This window comes from Notothenia rossii, assembly GCF_949606895.1.
Source record: "Notothenia rossii genome assembly, chromosome: 5".
Lineage (NCBI taxonomy): Eukaryota > Metazoa > Chordata > Actinopteri > Perciformes > Nototheniidae > Notothenia > Notothenia rossii.
In genome coordinates, this window is record NC_136903.1 from 32,317,678 (window position 1) to 32,339,565 (window position 21,888).

General features: G+C 39.7%; 1 protein-coding gene across 1 annotated transcript; it reads left to right on the top strand.

Moving 5' to 3' along the window:
- Window positions 1-829: 829 nt before the first annotated feature.
- On the top strand, window positions 830-21,630 carry LOC307041939 (phosphatidylcholine-sterol acyltransferase-like). Its single transcript, XM_079685549.1, has 4 exons — window positions 830-848; window positions 1,274-1,498; window positions 2,334-2,526; window positions 20,552-21,630. Exons 2-4 carry the CDS (start codon window positions 1,321-1,323, stop codon window positions 20,913-20,915), a joined length of 735 nt encoding a protein of 244 aa, XP_079541675.1. The 5' UTR covers window positions 830-848; window positions 1,274-1,320; the 3' UTR covers window positions 20,916-21,630.
- The last annotated feature ends 258 nt before the right edge of the window (window positions 21,631-21,888 follow it).

Consider the following 21,888-nt stretch of genomic DNA (forward strand, 5'->3'; position numbering starts at 1 on the left):
CGGTTTGGTGTTCCCCCTCTTTCACTCCTAACAACCTCCAGTTAAATATTTGACAGTTAAGAAGCTAAATGCTCAATTAGCTTAGCATGAGCTAACTTTGCCCAACAATTCGTCTTGGTTCATTCAAGGTGCTATTGGTGTAGAAATATTTTTTTACTCAACTCTTTTGGCTTTTTGGCCTCCTTTTAGCTCATTGTTTTGTTTTTTTGAATTGCAGACAAAGTGACCAATTGGTGATAAACAAGACATTTATTTGGCAGTTTAAATCAGGGGTCTCAAACTCAAGGCCCGGGGGCCAAATCTGGCCCGCGACTTCATTTTATGTGGCCTGCAAGAGCTTGCAAAGAAGATAATACGTTTATTATACGGTTACATGACACTTTACAGAAGCAGGTTGCCCATAAACTACATGCCCACAATGCATCTCGTTTTGTGACATGCACACTGAAGAGACTTGCAATTATTTTCCCTGGACTTCTGCTTTCAGACGTAGTTAATTACTAAGTTATTATCCTATCCGATAATAATCCAATTCAGAGGCAATAATGTAATATAACACATTATTTTATATATGTATTGTATATTTATATAGTCACAAACGGCCCTTTGAGTGCAACCTCTATGCGAATGTGGCCCGCGATGAAATTGAGTTTGACACCCCTGGTTTAAATGTTTTGTTTTCTCAGGGATTGGTGGAGACCAAAAAAAAGCTAAGGACAAATCCAAACACTTACAAATGTTGCCTTTTTTCTGATAGATGCCTACATTTGCAACCACTTGCTAGAATATTAGCTACGGAGATACAACTGAACCTCTACTAAAGCATAGCATCGCTAACTACTTGCTAGGTAAGTTAGCCTAACTTTGAACTTGCAACATGTATACATGTGCATTGGTGTGTCTGCTATGCACAGCTCTGCAGATCACCACCCTGTGGACAGCTGTTTGAACCAACATTTTTTTTTTTTGCTGCTTAAAGAGTTATACAGTTCTTGCTGTCCGCGTTGCTGCAGAAGCATATAGGTGTGAGAGGTCCTTTTATAGTTAACTACAGTCATTGAGGAACCCTGCCCTCTGATGATGGTGTAAGATGGACACATGCCCACTTTCATCATGATATCGATAAGAGCAACAATAAGCAGTATCAGTATTGATAGAACCGTCACAACAATACCCAATTTTAAGTTGTACTGATAATGAGATCAAGGATAGTAATTGATCATCATCACGCATGATAACAAAGAAAAACACATGATGTCCCCTCCTCCAACAGATGAGAACGCAGAGTATTTGTCGAAGCTGCACGAACTGGTGGAGGAGATGTACGAGGAGTACCAGAAGCCTGTGTTCCTGCTGGCACACAGCATGGGCTGCCACTACGTCCTCTACTTCCTCAACCACCAGCCTCAGGCCTGGAAGGACAAATACATCAGGGGCTTCATTTCCCTGGCAGCTCCATGGGGGGGCGCTGTCAAAATACTCAGAGCCCTGTCGTCAGGTAATGGCCAGTTTGGAAATCTACAATAAACTTTGTGACATACCTGTAGTTTCTTGTTTTTTTTACCAATATCATTATTATCCACTCCAACCTTAAACAACTTACATTGCTTTAAATTGTATTTGTTGAAATCGATTTTAAAATCTTCAGACCCTGTATATCTTCACCACTTTTCAAAAACACCTCGGAACAAGTCTGCAGTGAAATAAGCGCTTGGCCCAAAGTTGCTACACATTATTCAGAGAGAAACAGAGAGTAGCAGTTTTGTGTTTTTGTGATTTCCGGAAGGACAGGCCAGGAGCATTTTCCCGGAATTAATTATATAAATGTTACCTGGTGTTGGGTTGAGAGCTGTTTTGAACCAGCTTGAAAAAAATAAACACAAACATGGGCTAAGAGAGGGTCAGTTTCGATACACCTTTCTATATTGAAACATTTCTATGTACTCTATGTCAGATTAGATGGTTATTTACTTTCACTGTTGATCTGTTGCTAATAAGACACAGGAAGTCAGCAGTCTAAAATGAACAAGTCATAGGTTGAAATGTTAACATGTACAGTATATTCCCTGATTAAATATTATTCAATAATGATAACATTTCTGTTTCATCAGAGGAAGCCACGTATTTAATTCAACAAGGGGCAATTTAAGTCCCTAAAGACTGACTTACTACTGCCCAAAAAGATGATGACAGACTTGCAACATCAAAAATCACTTACAATAGAATACAAATGCTATATACTGCCATAAATAAGACAATGCTATCAGAAATGTTTTCTTATAAAACGTTCATATTTTATTACTAAAACCTCTCCTATTCCTGACTTGTTGCAGGAGAAAATGACGGCATCCCGATGATTTCCATCATCAAGATCCGCGAGGAGCAGAGGATGAAGCCCACTAATCCCTGGATTCTGCCCACCAAAGCCTGGCCAAGCGACCACGTGTTCATCTCCACACCCACCATCAACTACACCAATCAGGACTACCAGCGCCTCTTCACAGACATCAACTATGAGGACGGCTGGTAATTTACGGATTTAATCTAATCAGGGCTGCCCCTCTGAGTTGAACAGTTACAGTATCTCAGTGGTGGTTTTGGTCTCTTTTACGTAGATTTCTTTGATCATTGATAAGCTATTTTAAGTTCTTCTTCAGTTTTAATGCTGAATGACTTTATCCCAGAAACAAAGGACTATGTCTTTGTCAAAAATAAATGAAAATAATTATAGACTCATCAAGGCAATCAGAAAAGAAAGTGACAATTTAAAAAAAGGATTTTTATATATTTATACATTTATTTATTTATTTATTTTGTATATTATATTATTTTATTGAAGTACAGATACAAACAGTGTTACAATTGACAACAGTTTTTCGTTCCATTTGACACCTCCCCCCTGTCAGAACTTCGCCTCTTAACACCTCACTTATCCTCTCCCAGTTCAATCCAATATGATATAGATTCCATATAGGAAAAGACAACAAAGTAAAAATAAATAAAATACAAATAAATGAAATACATTATTAAAATGTATTCGAAAATAATTAACATTAACTAACAGTGCATAACATTGAATACAAAAACGATATGAATAAATAATATACCTCTGCTTCTTAAAGAAGCAATCTACAGGGCCTCCAAGATGAAATGTTATCTTCTCAAGTTTAAGAAAGATATTTATCTTTTTCAAAACCCAACCCTTCTATCCATCCTGTAGTGCAATGCTAAAAGAGGGTAATGCTAACTCTGCTTAAGTAGGCTAGTCATTAAGGTCCCTATACAAAGTTATATAGGGATGTGAGGAGCTGCAGATCAGGGGGTAATTATATACAAAATGTAATCATTACTAAATAATCACTAAATGGTGATCGACATATGAATCTGGAATCTGTAAGCAACAGGAATGCAATTTTGGTATTGGAAGCATTCTGGTGTCCGTTTGAAATGTGCCAGGAGTATCGACTGTTCTGCCCTCGCAATTTACTGCGTCAACTCAGCCGTCTCTCAAATTTACTTGGTCAAATTAGCAGCTCTTCATTTTTTAGTGCGCGATTAATAGCGTCTTTACGGTAATCGCCGAGAAGCGGCACTGACGCTAGTACAAGAATAAAATAATGCATGTGTTTGTGCTATATTTTTCGATAAAAATATGTTTTACCGTAAGTTCTTAATAAAATTGGTACATTTGGATTCAGTACTTGTTGGACTACTACCACAATTACAATCAAGTACTTTTACTGTGTACTTTTTTAGTAATACTTTCAAACTCCCCTCCAATAATACATGTATTTGCTATGTTTGATGAGGGATAAAATGATTCTTACCCATAAGTTCTCAGTGAAAGTGGTACTGCTGGACAGAGTACTACTTGGACTACTACAACAAGTACAATCAAGTACTATTATCCTGTACTTTTTGAGTAATACCCTGTCAAACTCCCCTCCCGAGTACAATAACTCATGTATTCTGCTATAGACCTGGTACAGGGACAACCACTTGGAGTAGAAAAACAATCCTGATATCATTTGAAAGCTAGGAATCTCCTCTTTCCAACAGTGTATACAACTCAAAATGTGTCTTTGGTTCAATGCGACTGATTTCGATGGAGCAGGTCACATATATGTTTCGAACTTCACATAATAGGAATTCTGGGGCATGGGCTTAATGTTGTATTTGAATGAACAACCTGAAACATACATTTTAAATATGATAAATGTTCTTGAGGCTCAAAATGCTGGGGTCAAATGACCCAAAGGGAATAAAGGGTTTAAAGTTAATTTCAGGATAACAGGAGGTTTAAGAATATATGATATAGTCCAATTTTTGGTCCACTATTGAGTTTGCTTTTTCCTTAAATGTGTAAAATAAATGTAACTAAAATACTACTGACTTAGCAGGGTATACAGATTCACCCATTATGCCATTAAAGGAGCTTTTTTTCCCAAACATATCTGTCCAAACTGGATACAAGTATAAAATGCAAACCATAACAAAAAATATTTTTGGGAGTGAAGGAATCTGTGTATCTACCGTCCAATTGTTTTTCTTTATTAAACACGTAAACGGAAGAGCGTTTGAGAGGCCTTTTTGCTTTTTACCTTCCTAAATGGTCTAATGGTCATTGGAGCGAGGGGCGGGGCGAAACTCACGGAGGTGATTTCAAAACAAAAGCGGTGATAATATTATAAACAAAGGGAAACAAGGTGAATTTAGTGATCACAACGAAAACGGCCAAGACACATATTGAGCCGAGAAAATTGATGTTATTAAGGGCTGTAAATATAATAAGCCTGTGTCTAAAATGGACAACATTGTTAGGAGATTTAAACTATACAGCGATTCTGCACTGCGGTCAACTCAGCCGCCTCTCGCGTTTGTTTGTTCAAATCAGCTGCTCTTCATTCCTGCTATATTTGACGAGTGATACAAATATGTTTTACCACAAGTTCTTAAGAAAAGTACTTTTGCTGTGTACTTTGTGAGCAATCCTCTGTCAAAGTCCCCTCCTTAGTAGGCTACATAATGCATGTTTTTCTGCTATATTTGATGAATGATACAAATATAATTTTACCATTCGTTCTTAATGAAATTGACACTGTTTGACTTTGTATTAGTTAGCCTACTACTTACAATACATTGAAGTACTTTTACTGTGTATTTTTTTAGAAATACTCTGTCAAAGTCCCCTGCCCTTGCCATTAGTTCTTCGTGAGATTGATCCTGTTGGACTCAGTACCACTGAAAATACCCCCTACTATGTAGTACTTTTCCAGTACTCCTCTGTCAATGTCCCCTCCTGAGAACAACAATGCATGTTTCTCTGCTATTTTGAATAAGCGTTAAAAAAAAAAACCTTTCTTCATGAGACTGATATTGTTGGACAGAGTATTTTAAGAGGATGGTAGACTTGATATCAGCAATACTTCCGGTCAGTACTCCGGCAGCAGCATTTTACCCCTTGGAAAGTCTATAGAGTCTGGCCTGGATAGCTGGTCTATCCTTCAGCACACTGACACACTCTGTCACTCTTGTTGGCCTCTTATGAACCTGCTGTCTTTTAAAATATGATTATTTCTCTGCTCCTAGTTAATTCCTCACAGATTCTTCCATCAGTCCCAGTCATTTCATGTCAGTCAATAGGACTTTGAAAAATGTGTCCAATTCAACAAAATGTTTTTTTGTGAGTGAAGGCCATGCTAAATTATAGATTGTTTGATTGTGTAATTACAAGGTGAGAGAAAATAAATCCACATCCTCCTTTTCCATGTTATACTTATACTTATTTGCATTAGAACATTTGCATGTTGAACTACATGCTGGATATCTTCCCCAGCCTCAAGGAAACACAATAAAATAAATGGATTCATAATTTTAAAAAATTGATAAAAATGTATGAATTGATAATGTTGTGTGCAAACATTTCAAATTTAAATATAAAATGAAAAATAAGTTTACTTTTGAAAGGATTTCTCACAAAAACCTTTCTAAATAGTAAACTATTAAAAAAGTTTAGTCAATATATATTTTTCTGCCTAAAATACTTGAAATTGAACGTAAACTATATCAAACACCACATGCATGGCAATTAACCCATTTTTGCCTGCTATTTAAATTGACTTTGGTTAGTTAATACAAATATTTATATTATATATATATATATATATATATATATATATATATATATATATATACATATAATTGATGCAGTCTTTCTGAACACTTTTTAAAAAAAATACTGCAAATGAAGAATATTTTAAATTGTCTGCACAGAGAGTGCCCTAACTTACAGCAGTTGAAAAAATGTGTGAAAGGATAAATTCTTCATGGGCTTCAATGGCTCTAGTAAAGGGTGTTTTATGGTTGCTTGTATTATCCTCAGATAGTGGTTTGTTTAAATAACTACTGACATTTTAATAACTTGCAAAAAAGGGCTCCAAAAAAGGCATATATAACCTGGCCGGCTTAACCAATGTGTAATTCTTCAAGCACCACAAGATTCAGAGTTTATAAAGTACAATTCTGGGCCATTTATTGTGTAATTTCTCCAAACACATACAGTAAAAATGCCTGTTTTGAAGCCTTAAAATGGTGCAGGAAAAGGACTTTACATTGTATTATATTTAAAGACAGGCCTATTCAGTTAAGAGAAGAGAAAAAGGAAAGCAAATTGTTATAATGGGTGATGTAACATTAATGTCATACATAATATGAGGTCCTTGGCACTCAGACTTAGGGGTCATTGTGTGATCATGGGGCATCACCCTTACAGCATCAGGACAATATCATATGGAGTCAGACACTGGAAGTGTGCTGGAGGCTGATGCGTTGACTGGGACTGATGGAAGGATGAGGCTGATGAGACTGAAGAATCTGTGACGAACTAGCGACTGAGAAATAATCATATATTAAAAGACAGCAGCATCATAAGAGGCCAACAAGAGTGACAGAGTGTGTCAGTGTGCAGTCTACCATCCTCTTAAAATATTCTGTCCAACAATATCAGTCTCATGAAGAAAGGTTTTTTTAACGCTTATTCAAAATAGCAGAGAAACATGCATTTTTGTTCTCAGGAGGGGACATTGACAGAGGATTGTTGGAAAACTACACAGTAAGTACTTCATAGTACTTGTGGGGGTTTCAGTAGTACAGAGTCCAACAGGATCAATCTCACGAAGAACTGATGGCAACAAAAAAGAATTCCCTCATCAAACTTAGCAGAAGTGGCTTGATTTTGTTCTCAGCAGGGGACTTTGACAGAGTATTTCTCAAAAAATACACAGTAAAAATTAGCCTACTTCAATGTATTGTAAGTAGTAGGCTAATAAAAGGTCAAACAGTATCAATTTCATTAAGAACTAATGGTAAAATTGTCTTTTTATCATTGATCAAAGATAGCAGAAAAACATGCATTATGGAGGGGACTCTGACAGAGGATTACTCACAATGTTCACAGTAAAAGTACTTCATTTTATTTCTGGTAGAAGTCAAACTAGTATACCGAGTCCAAGAGTGTCCGTTTCCTTAAGAACTTGTGGTAACGGTGGTAACACATATTTGTATCACTCGTCAAATATAGCAGGAATGAAGAGCAGCGGATTTGAAAAAACAAACTCGAGAGACGGCTGAGTGACCGCAGTGCAGAATCGATGTATAGTTTAAATCTCCTAACAATGTTGTCCATTTTAGACAGAGGCTTATTATATTTACAGCCCTTAATAACATCCATTTTCTGGGATCAATATGTGTCTTGGCCGCTTTCGTTGTGATCGCTAAATTACCCTTGTTTATAATAATCACCGTTCCTGTAGTGATTCAAAGTGTGATTTTAGCTAACGAGTGCTTTTGTTTTGAAATCACTTCCGTGAGTTTTGCCCCGCCCCTCGATCCAAGGACCATTTGACCATTTAGTAAGGTAAAAAGCAAAAAGCAAAAAGGCCTCTCAGACGCTCTTCCGTTTACGTGTTTAATAAAGAAAAACAATTGGACGGTAGATACACGGATTTGAAGGTCATGGGAAAATTAAAGATGATTTGATTATATTATTAAAAGAGGAGAGAGAGGAAATGAACTTCTTCATGTTGTTCTTGTACATACTTGTATAGAAAATGTGCATGTTGAACTACAGGCTGGATATATTTCCCAGGCATCAAGGAAATAGAAAAATTGAAAAGTGAACATCGGTTCAAAAGTAAATAATGTTGCGTGCGTGCAAACATTTCAAAACTTAAATACAACATGTTTTCAAGTTTGACCTTTTCAATGATTTCTCCAAAAAACTAAATCAAAGCAAATCATAAATTGTTTAGTCAATATAAGATTTTTGCCCAAAATAGCTGAAATTGAACGTAAACAGTATCAAACATCAGGTGCAGGGCAATTAACACATTTGTACACGCTATGTACTTTAGTTGAAGTTAATAATAATGTTGATAAGAAGTTTAAGATCTTTATATACAGTATCATTGATTTAATCTTTCTGAACACTTTTGAAACAAAACACCACAGAATGAAGATTTATTTTATAATGTTCATTACAGATAATCCCTTAATTTCATTTTGAAAACACGTGTCAACTATATTAATACAGCTGAAGGCAGTATTATGATTGCTTGTATTTATCCTCAGACATTTTATATTTTAAAAAAGAAGTGACATTTGAATAAATATTGCAAAACAAAGCCTATACAACCTTGTGATGGCCACAGCCACACAGGGTAAACCAACTATGCTGCATCCTCATCTTCAGTAGTTTTGCTTCAGTGCAGCTACAATAAAACATGCCAATTAACACCACACATTTGCTTGAAATGGTAAACTCTTTATTTGATTGTAATCTGACATGACTTCAAAAATGTTAGCACAGCTACAGTAACACAAGTATTTGTTTGTATTAATTACTTTCTTTGGCCCATTCCCAAACCGCCCCCTACACCCTCCCCCTCCGTTTGCGCGTTCACGCGGAGGGTCCGCCATATTGAGGGCTGTTCCAAAGCAATGAGTGTGGAGCGGTGTCGAGGGGGAGTGGGCTATCAACCCCTCAAACAGCGAGTCTGCAGCGGTGCTGACTTGAGACCGGTCTCTACCTGACCGGAGTCACGCTGTGTGTGTCTGTCAGGAAACAACCTGTTAACAAGTAGTTCCAGCAAACATCCACTGATAAACTGCGATGTTAACAACCTCATGATAGCCTCATATGTTTTTAACTTAGGATCATACCTGTGTTTAGTCTAGAAAAAGATAAATGTGTGCATTTTATTATAAAGTTGTGTATATTTACAGACCGTTGCAAAAACTAATAAGCTTATAAACATCAGGTTTAAAACTAAAAGAGCTTTGAAACACAATGAAAGATGTTTGGAGTTTTATTTGAGTTATTAATTTAAACTTTTTGTCTAAGAGATGCTGATTTGAAACCGTTGTTACATACAGTTACGGCATTTCCTGTTTCTGCTGGAGAGAGGGGAGGCCGTCCCAAAGCTTGCTGCTGTATTTACTCCCTCCATCTGACAGGAGGGAGCCTCGTTGAGCTGCGAGTGTGGCTACAGACGGAGTTCACTCCGTCACGGAGGGGTAGGGTCGAGGGAGTGGTTTGGGATTGGGCCTTAGTCTCTTGAGTTACCATGTTCATTGGGGGAGGTTACTTCCTGGTTCAGCAAAGGGCGTGGCCGAGCACTGAGGACTCATAAATACTGCAAGGAGTCAATTGGGACAGATTGGGACAAACCACCTGCTTCCATGTCAAAGGGGGGATTTGGGTTTTGTCAGTGTCCTTTGTGTATGATGTGACTATTAATTATCCCTTGGGTTCAACTTGGTTTGGCCAAGCCACTATATAGGTTCCTTGGTTTTTCATTGTAGCAGGTCAGTTTTGTTGAGTTAAAGGTGGGGTAGGTAAGTTTCAGAAACCGGCTCGAGATACACTTTTTGTAATATTCCATGGAATGCTCTTAACATCCCGATAGCAATGAATATCTTAAGTGCTTTGACAAAAAATCCATAAAAAAATGTCATCTGTGGAACCTGTAATACTGTAAAAACTACAACCAATCCGTTTCGCCATTGCCGCCCTGTCTGTCAGCCTTCCATCTCGTGCACGCACAAATGTATCTCGTGCCCTCATTGGGCGTGCCATCATTGGGCGTGCATTGCAGCAGTACTTCAATGACTCGCCAGCAACAGGCGGCCACTTTCACCATGGCAGAATTAGGTTCAACATTGTCTACTGGTCGCAAAAGAAAAAATGTAACGGAGCAAATTAAGAACAAAAAGAAAGTGGAAACTAGGAGAAGTCAAACCAGAGTCAATATCGGAGTTGCTTTGGCTGTGTAGTATTGCTAACCTAGATGTGTTTAGCTTTGCCTGATATGTAACGTTACTGCAGCCTGCTCTCACGGAGGAGGTGCTCTGTAAGGAAGTCTGAAGGAAGGGGCGGATTCTTTTTGGCTGTGTACTTTCCAATTTTAGTGCACTCGAGCCGGTTTCTGAAGCTTACCTACCCCACCTTTAACACCGGTTATGTTTCTTTGAGGTATTTTCTGTTGACCTCTTTTATAGGCCTAGTTATTGTATGATGTTTGTTGTGGACTTTTGGGTAAATAAAAACCCTAGTTTATTTAAACCACTCCTATGTCCTGTTGCCTTACTGCTTGGTCCCTGACAAACCTGGAAGGCTAAGCCAATTTATATTTTGTCCTGCACTACAAAATTTCAAGTTTCTATAGTACAAATCTGGGCCATTTGTTGTGTAATTTCTCCAAACACATACAGTACAAATGCCTGTTTTGGAGTCTTCAAAAGGTGCAGTAGAAGGACTTTACATTTTGTTAAAGACAGGACTATTGTAATTCAGTCAAGAGAAGAGACAAGAGAATAAAGGAAAGACTGTTGTTATAATGGGTGATGTAACTTTAATGATAGACATAATATGAGGTCATTGGTACTCAGACTATACAGGGATCGTTTTTTGATCATGGGGAATGAGACTTGTACAGGGAAAGTGTGCTGGAGGCTCAAGACGTTGACTGGTCCTAATGGAGAGAGGTCTTGGTCCTGATGGAGCGCAGCCTCCTGCCAGAGGGGAGGGGGGTGAACGTTTTTTGTCCAGGGTGGGAAGGGTCGGCCACTATCTTCCCGCCTCAGGGTCCTGGAGGCGTGCAGGTCACATTACTCCTGTTCTGGCTGCCTTACACTGGCTCCCTATAGAACACAGGATGGAATTTAAAATTCTTCTTCTCGCCTCCAAAGCCCTTAATGGGTAGGCGCCATCTTACCTTAAAGAACTCATTATACCCTACCAGTGGCGTGCACAGACATTTATAGGGGCAGGTGCTCAAGAGAAAAAAAAAGGGGCACCTTCTGAGTCGTCGTGGCGGTTTGCCGGATAATGGCGGATTTTGTTAGTTTCTTTTCGGTGTTTGGTTACTTTATTTCGGTTTTAGGGTTAGGTTAGGGTTATGTTATTTAATTCTTATTTTTGCCTGATTTTACTGATTTATTATCAAAAAAGTATTTATTTTAACATTTATTTTTATTATTCTAAATGACTTAGGGGGGTCCAATCTGAAGCTAGGGGGGGACGACACCTCGCATTGCGTGGCATTGTGAGCTTGTAGATCTGCTATTTTCAAAAGTGCACAACGAGACTAAATGGATGGATGCAAGGAAAGAAGTGAAGTTATAGTTTAGTTTGGCATCTGATTTAGGGGATTAAACAATACACTCGTTGTATTTGTTACCTGGTGGTTACTGACTTGGTCGTCACTAGGGCACTTTTAATCGTGTTGCTGCGTGCTGCTGCACCACACACCCGCCGTGGCCTGTCTGACCGAGTAACTGACTGTCTGCTCTGCGCGTTCACGTTGAGAGCAGGGAAGGGAGGGGCTGCAGTCAGTGCACGTACGGGAGTGCCACGGGGCATGTGTGGGGATGTCTGAGAAAATTACAACGCGGATTTGGGGCATTGTTGTATATATTAGAAGCTTTTAATCCAGAATTGATCGATTTTACCATGAGCCACAAACAGTACACTGTAAAAAATAAAAAAATAAACTGTAAAAAACGAACTTTCAAAAGGGCACATTGCTGTCCACAGGGCAAAACGGGCAGGTGCTCAAGCACTACCTAGAGTCTGTGTGCACGTCCCTGTACCCTACTGTCCTACCAGCGTTCCAATAATGCAGGGTTGTTGGTTGTTCCTAGAGTCTCTAAAAGTACAATGGGAGCCAGAGCCTTTTCTTATCAAGCTCCACATTTGTGGAATCAGCTTCCAGTTTGTGTTCGGGCGGCAGACAGCCCATCCGTTTTTAAGAGTGCGCTTAAGACCTTCCTTTTTGATAAAGCTTATAGTAAGGGCTGATTAGATTCAGCCCCTAGTTTTGCTGCTATAGGCTTAGTTTGTCGGGGGACAACTTACTTCTTCCTTCTCTCTGTCTGTACCTGTGTACTCTCATGTTCCGAATAACCCAGCTTCCCCAAATGTCTTTCTTTTTGGTGTCTATCTACGCCGGGATCCTGAGTCGTGGCTGATCGTGTTGCTGTGGTCCTGAGTCGTGGATTGCGAGCCCTGGATCTTGAGTCGTGGCTGTGCCTGTTGCTGTGGTCCTGGATCATAAGTCCTGGATGGATATCCTCGTGGATTCATCTTCTTAATATAGACACATGCATTTCCAAACATTTGGACTACCTATGTTGTAAATGTATTATCTTTTTAATTTACACACGGCATCTATTACACGTCTGTCCGTCCTGGGAGAGGGATCCCTCCTCTGTTGCTCTCCCTGAGGTTTCTCCCATTTTCCCCTTTAAACTATGAGTTTTCTCCGGAAGTGTTTCCTTGTACGATGTGAGGGTCTAAGGACAGAGGGTGTCGTATTGTCATACTGATATTCTGTACAAACTGTGAAGTCCACTGAGACAAATGTAACATTTGTGATATTGGGCTATATAAATAAACATTGATTGATGGATTGATTGAGGTCGTGGAGGGATGGCAGACACCCTCTCTGCAGAGCTGATGACACGCTGCCTGCCCTTATCATTGGCTGTGGCTGCAGCGTACCAGATGGTGATGGAGGAGGTGAGGATTGACTCGATGATGGAGGAGCGGAGGCGAGGATGGACTCCATGATGGAGGTGTAGAAGTTCACCATCATCGTCTTTCGCAGGTTGAATTTCTTCAGCTGCCTCAGGAAGAACATCTTCTGCTGGGCTTTTTGGATGAGGGAGCTGATGTTCTGCTCCCACTTGAGTTCCTGGGCGATGATGGTGCCCAGGAAGCGGAAAGACTTCACAGAAGTGACTGGGAGTCACACAGAGTGATTGGGGCAGATGGGGCTGCGTTCTTCCTAAAGTCCACAACAGTCTCCACTGTCTTGAGAGCATTAAGCTCCAAGTGGTTGTCCCTGTACCAGGTCTATAGCAGAATACATACATTATTGTACTCAGGAGGGGAGTTTGACAGGGTATTACTCAAAAAGTACACAATTAAAGTACTTGATTGTACTTGTGGTAGTAGTCCAAGTAGTACTGAGTCCAACAGTACCACTTTCACTGAGAACTTATGGCAAAAAATCATTTTATCTCTCATCAAAGATGGCAGAAAACATACATTATTTTACTCTGGAGGGGAGTTTGACTGGGTATTACTCAAAACGCACACAGTAAAATTACTTTATTGTACTTGTGGTCGTAGTCTAACAAGTACTGAGTCCAACAGTATCACTTTTTTTTAGAATGTATGGCTAAAAATCATTTTATCTCATCAAATATAGCAGAAGTGGCATGATTTTGTTCTCAGGAGGGGAATTTGAGAGTATTACCCAGAAAAAAGACAGTATAATTAGGCTTCTTCATTTTATTGTTGGTAGCAGCCAAACTAGGACTGAGTCAAACAGTGTTAGTTTTTTTAAGAACTTATGGTAAAAATAATTTGTATCGCATGAAGCAGAAAAAACATGCATTCTTTTATTCTTGCGTTAGTGCCGCTTCTCAGCGATTACCGTAAAGGCGTTATAAATCGCGCACTCAAAAATGAAGAGCTGCTTATTTGACCAAGCAAACGCGAGAGACGGCTGAGTTGACCGGAGTCGCAATTTGCGGCTATGCAAAGATAGACAGATAGCTAACAACTTGAATCCTCCAATAATCACAAGGCTTTGGCTTTTCTTGATGTTTACTGTACGATTCTCATTGTGAAACTAGAAATACAATACAGAAATAAAGCATTAGTACACATATAACTGATATACATACAATCAATTAGTCTGCGTCTCATACATACACTCATACATGTACACAGCATATGTATGTAATGCTACTAACTAAACCCATTTAACCAAACAAATACAATTCACCATTTTACCATCAAAGGCATATGAAAACAACAGCTTACTGTAAATGTAAGTGCAATAAACACGCCAACATTAATAATGCAATAAGCCTAAACATAGTGCATTGACAATACTGCTACGACTAGCAAGCTAAATGTAAAGCTAGCTGCTAACTGCTTGCTAAATTAAGCATGTTCTAACAAACTCTTCATACAGGGAAAATATTACAGACTCACATTTTCTACAACATAATAATGTTACACAGGTTATACATTATGTTCTGGGGCCTCATTTATAAAAGGATATACACTCAAAAAATGGCGTACGCCAGTTTCTACGCAATGTTTGCGATTTATAAAATACTAACTTGACGGGAAAACGTGCGGCCCTCCACGCAAACTCTAACCCATGCGTACGCACTAAGCACAAAAACGGGAGAGACGAGAAACTGCGACACCGTTGGCAGAAGGAAGAATGGAGAGAAATATGTGGAAATAATACGAAAACATAATTCAGATCCAGTCGTCATGACTCCACTCCGGAGGGATTCCCCGATCATTTCTTACAGTTTCTCATCAAGGGGGTGTCTCCTGTCCCCGGTACAAACACACTGCCTGAGGAAGGCTATGTGTATTTTTTTTGTCATGAACCTTTTTCAGACCACTTATTTATTTATTTTGGTGACGATCCGACCTCCTTGCTGCTACTCTGGTTCATTACATTACATTACATTGCATTTAGCTGACGCTTTTATCCAAAGCGACTTAAAATAAGTGCGTTCGACTAACAAAGTACAAACTTGAAGAAAATAGAATCATATAAGTACATCAGGTTTCATAGAGCTAAAACATTTCAAGTGCTACTCAACTGGCTTTAGATAAGCCAGTCCTTTATTAGTATATAAGTGCTTTGTTAATAGTTCTATCGCTCGAAGTGGAGTCGAAAGAGATGAGTTTTCAGTTTGCGCCGGAAGAAGTGTAAGCTTTCTGCTGTCCTGATGTCAATGGGGAGCTCATTCCACCATTTTGGAGCCAGGATAGCAAACCCACGTGTTTTTGCTGATTCGAACTTGGGTCCCCCTTGCAGTGCGGGTGCAGCGAGCGGTTTGGCTGATGCGGAGCGGAGTGCACGTGCTGGGGTGTACGGTTTAACCATGTCCTGGATGTAGGAAGGGCCAGATCCATTCCATAAGCGTCTTTGGGTCTAGAAAAGCGCTATATAAATCCCATTTATTATTATTATTATTATTATTATTATTCGCAGCATGGTACGAAAGTACCATTGTCTTGAAGTGGATTCTAGCAGTTACCGGAAGCCAGTGAAGGGAGCGGAGAAGCGGCGTGGTGTGGGAGAATTTAGGAAGGTTGAAGACCAAACGAGCCGCTGCATTCTGGATGAGTTGCAGAGGTCGGATGGCACATGCAGGTAGACCAGCCAGGAGGGAGTTGCAGTAATCTAGGCGAGAGATGACGAAAGCCTGGACCAGAACCTGCGTCGCTCTCTGGGTCAGCTGGGGACGTATTCTCCTGATGTTGTAAAGGGTGTATCTGCAGCAGCGGGTTGTAGCAGCTATATTTGCAGTGAAGGACAGTTTGTTATCTAGGGTCACACCTAGATTCCTTGCAGTCTGAGTCGGGGAAACAATCAAAGTGCCGATGTTGATTGTTAGGTCAAGAGTGGGACAATCTTTTCCCGGAAGGAAAAGCAGTTCAGTCTTGTCAAGGTTGAGCTTGAGGTGGTGAGCAGACATCCACTGAGAGATGTCAGCTAGACAAGCAGAGATGCGTGCGACGACCTGGGTCTCAGAGCGGGGGAAGGACCGAATTAATTGGGTGTCGTCAGCGTAGCAGTGGTATGAATAACCATGCGGGCTAATGACTGATCCAAGCGAGTTTGTGTACAAGGAGAAGAGGAGGGGACCAAGAACAGAGCCCTGAGGGACCCCTGTAGTTAATTGAAAAGGATCGGACTCGGACCCTCTCCAAGTTACCCTGTAGGTGCGGTCTTTGAGGTATGAGGTGAGGAGGGAAAGTGCAGAGCCTGAAACTCCAAGTTCTTGGAGAGTGCGAAGGAGGATCTGATGATTCACCGTGTCGAATGCAGCAGACAGGTCCAAAAGGATGATGACAGAAGAGAGGGAGGCTGCTTTAGCCGTGTGCAGTTCCTCAGTGACAGCAAGGAGGGCAGTTTTTGTTGAGTGACCTGCCTTGAAACCAGACTGGTGCGGATCCAGAAGGTTGTTCTGATGGAGATAACAGGAAGGAGATTTATTTAAAGACAGCGCGTTCAACTGTTTTAGACAGGAACGGGAGGAGAGAGACAGGCCTGTAGTTTATAACATCAGATGGGTTGAGAGTGGGTTTCTTTAGGAGAGGGTTTACTCTTGCCTCCTTGAGACTGTTTGGAAAGTGACCAGAAGTTAGAGAAGTGTTGATGAAATGGGTGAGAAACGGTAGAATATCAGGAGCGATAGTTTCAAGGAGTTTTGAAGGGATAGGGTCCAGAGGACAGGTGGTAGGACGGGCAGAGGTAATGAGGGTAAGAACCTCACTTGGAGAGAGAGGGGAGAAGGAGGTTAGTGTGTGGGTGAAAGGTGGGTCTGGTGACGCAGCGGTGAGTAAAGGTGAGTCAGAAAAAGAAGAGCGAATATCATCAACCTTTTATTCAAAGTGGTTAACAAAGTTGCTTGACAGAAGGGAGGAGGGGGAAGGGGCTTTGGGGGGGTCCAAGAGGGTGGAGAAGATGGAAAATAGTTTTTGGGGATTGGAATAGGAAGATTGGATCTTATCTTGAAAGAAAGTGCTTTTTGCATGAGAGATCGAAGCAGAGAAAGAGGAGAGGAGAGCCTGATAGGTTAGGACAGCCTTTCCCAAACTCAGGGTCGCGACCCATTTTGGGTCGCGGACCCGTTTTGATTGGGTCGCCAGTTAAATGCATTGCTACACACACACTGCATCAGAGCTGATGGCTGCGTTGCAAATAAAAAAAAATTATAGTTTTTTTATTTTATTTTTTATTTTGAAAATGAAATTATGAAATATAGCATTGTATATTGAATGATTTAATTTTCTAAATACAAATAAACTAAAAATAAAAGATAGTATTTGTATCAGCTCTGACGCGTCCCCCGCAAAAGTTTTCGCGCAGTCTGTTTATTGTCTGTTGATTAATCCCAATCGTACATGATGGCAAAAAGACGATACAAAGAGGAGTTTTTAAACGTTGGTTTCACAAAAGCTGTTAGAAATGGAGAGGAGCGGCCTCAGTGTGTTTTATGTGGAGAGGTGCTCAGTAACGAAAACTTGAAAATGAATAAATTGGACCGGCATCTCCAAACAAAACATCCTCTGCATCGGGACAAATCGAAGGATTTTTTCATCTGCAAAGAAGAGTCTTTCAAGAAGCAGTGTTTTGACGGCGGAAAAGTAAGTCACTCATTTGAATCATTTGTTTTGTGTTTTTGTGAGTTTGTCAGGGTCTGTTGTGAAATTGTTTCGTTTCTTGTTGGATGAAATGCAGACTGAGCCCCGGAGCGGACCGCCAGCTGCGCGCTCTCACGCGTCCTCTACTCTCTCCCGCGAGTCCACTACATTCTGCAGCGGCACAGAGCGGTGTTTCAACTTTTACTAGCCTGAAATAGTTTTAAAACGGCCGGGAGAAAAACAGAGAAACAATAACCACAGGAAGATTAGAGGGAAAGTGACAGGCAGTATGAGAAGGAAAGCGAGAGAAAGTATCAGCCGCACGGACGTGACTGCTGCTGTGTGATGCACATATGAATACATATGGGGGTTATTCCCTATCTTTATTCAAGAGCGTGGTCTTTAAATTTGAGAGCATACTTTATTGATTTCACGTTCAGAATATGTATTTCTTTCCCTCAAACCCTGTCCTCACACTCAAATAGTGCCTGCTTGCACTTAGATTTGCTCTGCTTCTACTCAAACTGTACGCTTGTACTCAGATATATTTCTGCTTACAGGTTTCCTGTGTTCCAGTTTAAAACCTTCTCTTCGCACTCAGGCTGTTTCTGTGCGCTCGTGAAATGTCTGCTCTCAGATGTCTTCTGTGCGCGCTTGGATCTTTTGTGCAACAACCCTGTCAAAATCCCTCCGTGGGGATTCCCCACAGTATTGAGTATGTAAGTCGCTTTGGATAAAAGCGTCTAACATGTAATGTAATGCGCTATAAATGCGGTTGCCAGGTCCACATTCGTACGCCGGCTGGTATTAAAAATCAACCAATAAACCAGCAATGTTAATGATAATATCTTCTCTGTTATTTTCAGGCATTCAAAGGGAACAGAGGGGCACTGAGGGCATCCTATCAAGTCAGCCTCCACAAAAAAAAGTTAATCAGTTGCCAAGTGTTGGAGTTTCTTTGTCTCTCAGAGTGTTTTAAAACAGCTCTGTTCATTTAAGTGTTTAAAAAATGTGTGTACATAGTTTTTGATCTAGTGACAAACTTAATGTTGCACTTCTGATAATTTAAATTTGGTTTCACCTGTGATGTACTGAATACACTTGACTGCACTTCCTATAGTTAGTGTTTTGTCCCTTTTGTCCCTACACTTGACTGCTCTTCCTATAGTTAGTGTTTTGTCCCTTTCTGTTTACAACATGTTTTTGCTCTTTGTTCATTTAAAATAGTTGAAAATGGTGTGTATATAGTTTTTGAGCTAGTGACAAACTTAATATTGCACTTTTGATAATTGTATAATTAAAATTTGATTTGTACTGTATATACTAGACTGCACGTCCCATGTTTCGTCTTTCTGCTTTGATCCTTATTTTTTCTGGGCAAGCTCAAAGGGAAGGTTGTTATGGTGAGAAACCTAATTGCTGCGATGCACTTTTAGAATTAAATAAATATTTTCATTTACATTTAAAATTCATGGTGTGTTGCATTCTTTGTTTATAACTGTAGATATTATGGATAATCATGACATTTTTTGAGCTTGGGTCCCTTAGGACAACAACATTTCTGTTTTGGGCCTCATGCTGAAAAAGTTTGGGAACCCCTGGGTTAGGAGGTCGTCATGGTTCAAATTGCATCCACTAAACAATATGATTTATCTCGACCTCCCCAAAATAACCAAAATCTGATACGGTGTGAGATGTCTTTTGTAGCTGTTCTGTCGTCATTTCCTGCTATCTTCTTCATAAAGTCAGTTAAAATGAATGAATGAATGGGCGTTTCTTTGACTATTTATAGGCAAATATGGGCATTACGTGAAGCCCGCAAAAGCTGCACCGCATTTCGAGTCGATTGTGATTTATAAAGGGAAATCGGCGTAGAAGGTGCTGTACCAACTTTCCTCGCCGGTACGCAATGTTTGGTGAATCGGAAAATGTTGGAAAATTTCTGTACCTATTTTTTGGATTTCTACTACGTAAGCTACCTTCCCACGTGAATCCTACGGACGGCGTTATAAATGAGGCCCCTGGTACTTACAGATCAATAGTATCCAAAGCAAAAGCATAAGAACTCTGCAGCACCGGGAGTCGGCTGCATGTCGTGACGTCAACTGAAGAAATTCCCTATAACACAAATCCTAGTTACCACAAACGAACACAGGGGGGCAGTATAAACAATGCAAATCAACCTTAATGATTTATATTGAACAGTTTTACTTTGAAACTAATGTTAATCTTCAAAGAAAGATGATTTTACCATTTCCTTTTACGATGTGAGGGTCTAAGGACAGAGTGTGTCGTATTGCCATTCTGATATTCTGTACAAACTGTGAAGTCCGCTGAGACAAATGTAACATTTGTGATATTGGGCTATATAAATAAACATTGATTGATTGAAAGAAAGGCAACACATCGACCAATCACTGTATTGTGAGGGTCGGAACCTGATTGCTGTCCAATCCAACTAAGCGTTTCTTATTTATTTATCTGCATTCATATGAAGATATCTGTTTCTATAAATTAGCTGAATTTGTGTCCCTCAATTCAAATTCCATTCTTGAGTTGCAGATCGAATTGTTAACAATGACTGGCAAAAGGAAGAGAAAGTTTTGGTGTGGATATCCGTTATCAATAAAGTGGATATCCCCCTTGCTACACTTTACACACATACTTTTGGCCATTTCCCCCAATGATTAAATCATTGAAAGCCGATTAAACAATACTAAAAACCCTTTTCACAAGTAGTCATATGATCCATTGTATCTACTCGATTTTACAACGCCATAATCTTCTTGTTGGTTGCAGGCACATGTGGGAGGACACCAAGAACCTCACTGGAGACCTCTACCCTCCTGGTGTCGAGGTGTGGTGTATGTACGGCGTGGGCCTTCCAACTCCCGTGACATACATATACGACGAGGAGTTTCCAAACAAGGACCCGGTGGACTTTGTCTACGCCGATGGGGACGACACGGTGGACAGCTTTAGCATGAGCCTTTGCAAACAGTGGGCGGAGCAGCAGGAGCAGCCCGTACATGTGACCGAGTACCAAGGGCTGCCCCACCTGGACATTGTGTTCCACGAAAAGGTGATGACCCAAGTCCAACAAATCATTGAGGGCCAATCAGACGTTCCCAAGGAGATTGATGTCCGATATGGAGCGGAATAGAAGAGCAGTTAGGAGATTAAACAATAAAACATGTGACGAGGTGCTTTATTTTCTATAGTAGACTTCTAAAAGTCAAGCATTAGCACATGTCCAACATTATTAGCACCCCCTCTTGGCCAAGGTAACTCTTTTAAACGTATCTGGGCCAGGAACAAAGCTAACCTTGACCCCCCCAAGCCCATAACCATGACCCCCTTATCTAAACTAAAGGCTGATGACTTGTTTGACCCTGATCTGTTTATTCTCCTATATAGACTGTGTAGTTAGTTTGTGTTCTGTATATTTGTTGGTCACCATGATCAGGCTTATGGCAATGATCATGGTACGCATAATTATCCCAATAATTACAAGCATAGTAATAGGTATATTTGTTTTAATGATGGATTATTTAATGTTGTAGTATGTGTAGTTTTCTTACGTAAGACAAATTCAGACCCTGATACATATTTACAATCTTTACAAACTCTTTGGAAAGTTGAGAGTATGAATGTTATGAATTTGATAAAGTGACCTAACTTGTAGCTTATTTTTGTTTTTATTGTTTATGCTGTTATTGTAATATTTCTATTAAGATTTATAATAGAAATATTTATATTCTTAGATACATTAAGCTAGTGATGTGAATTTATACGGTTTTGTAAACGTGCAAAAATGTTTTTTAATGTTTCCACTTACAATAAAGACTATCATTTCACAAAAATCACGCTTATCAAATGTTTACTTAAAGGGCCCATGTCATGCTTTTCCGGTTATTAACTGTCCCCTTATGGAGCTATTTCAGGTTCATAAGTTTTGATGATTCAAAAAAATACAATTTATTTGAAAGTCCAAGTTTTCATCCTGAACTTTGAAAAATACAATGTTGTATTAAAAAAAAAAAAAAGTATTTGAAATAACTGTTCAGGTTGAATTTTATTTTGATTCAGTTCAGCAATTTTTTTTAATAAAATATTTATTTTCATATTTCACTTTT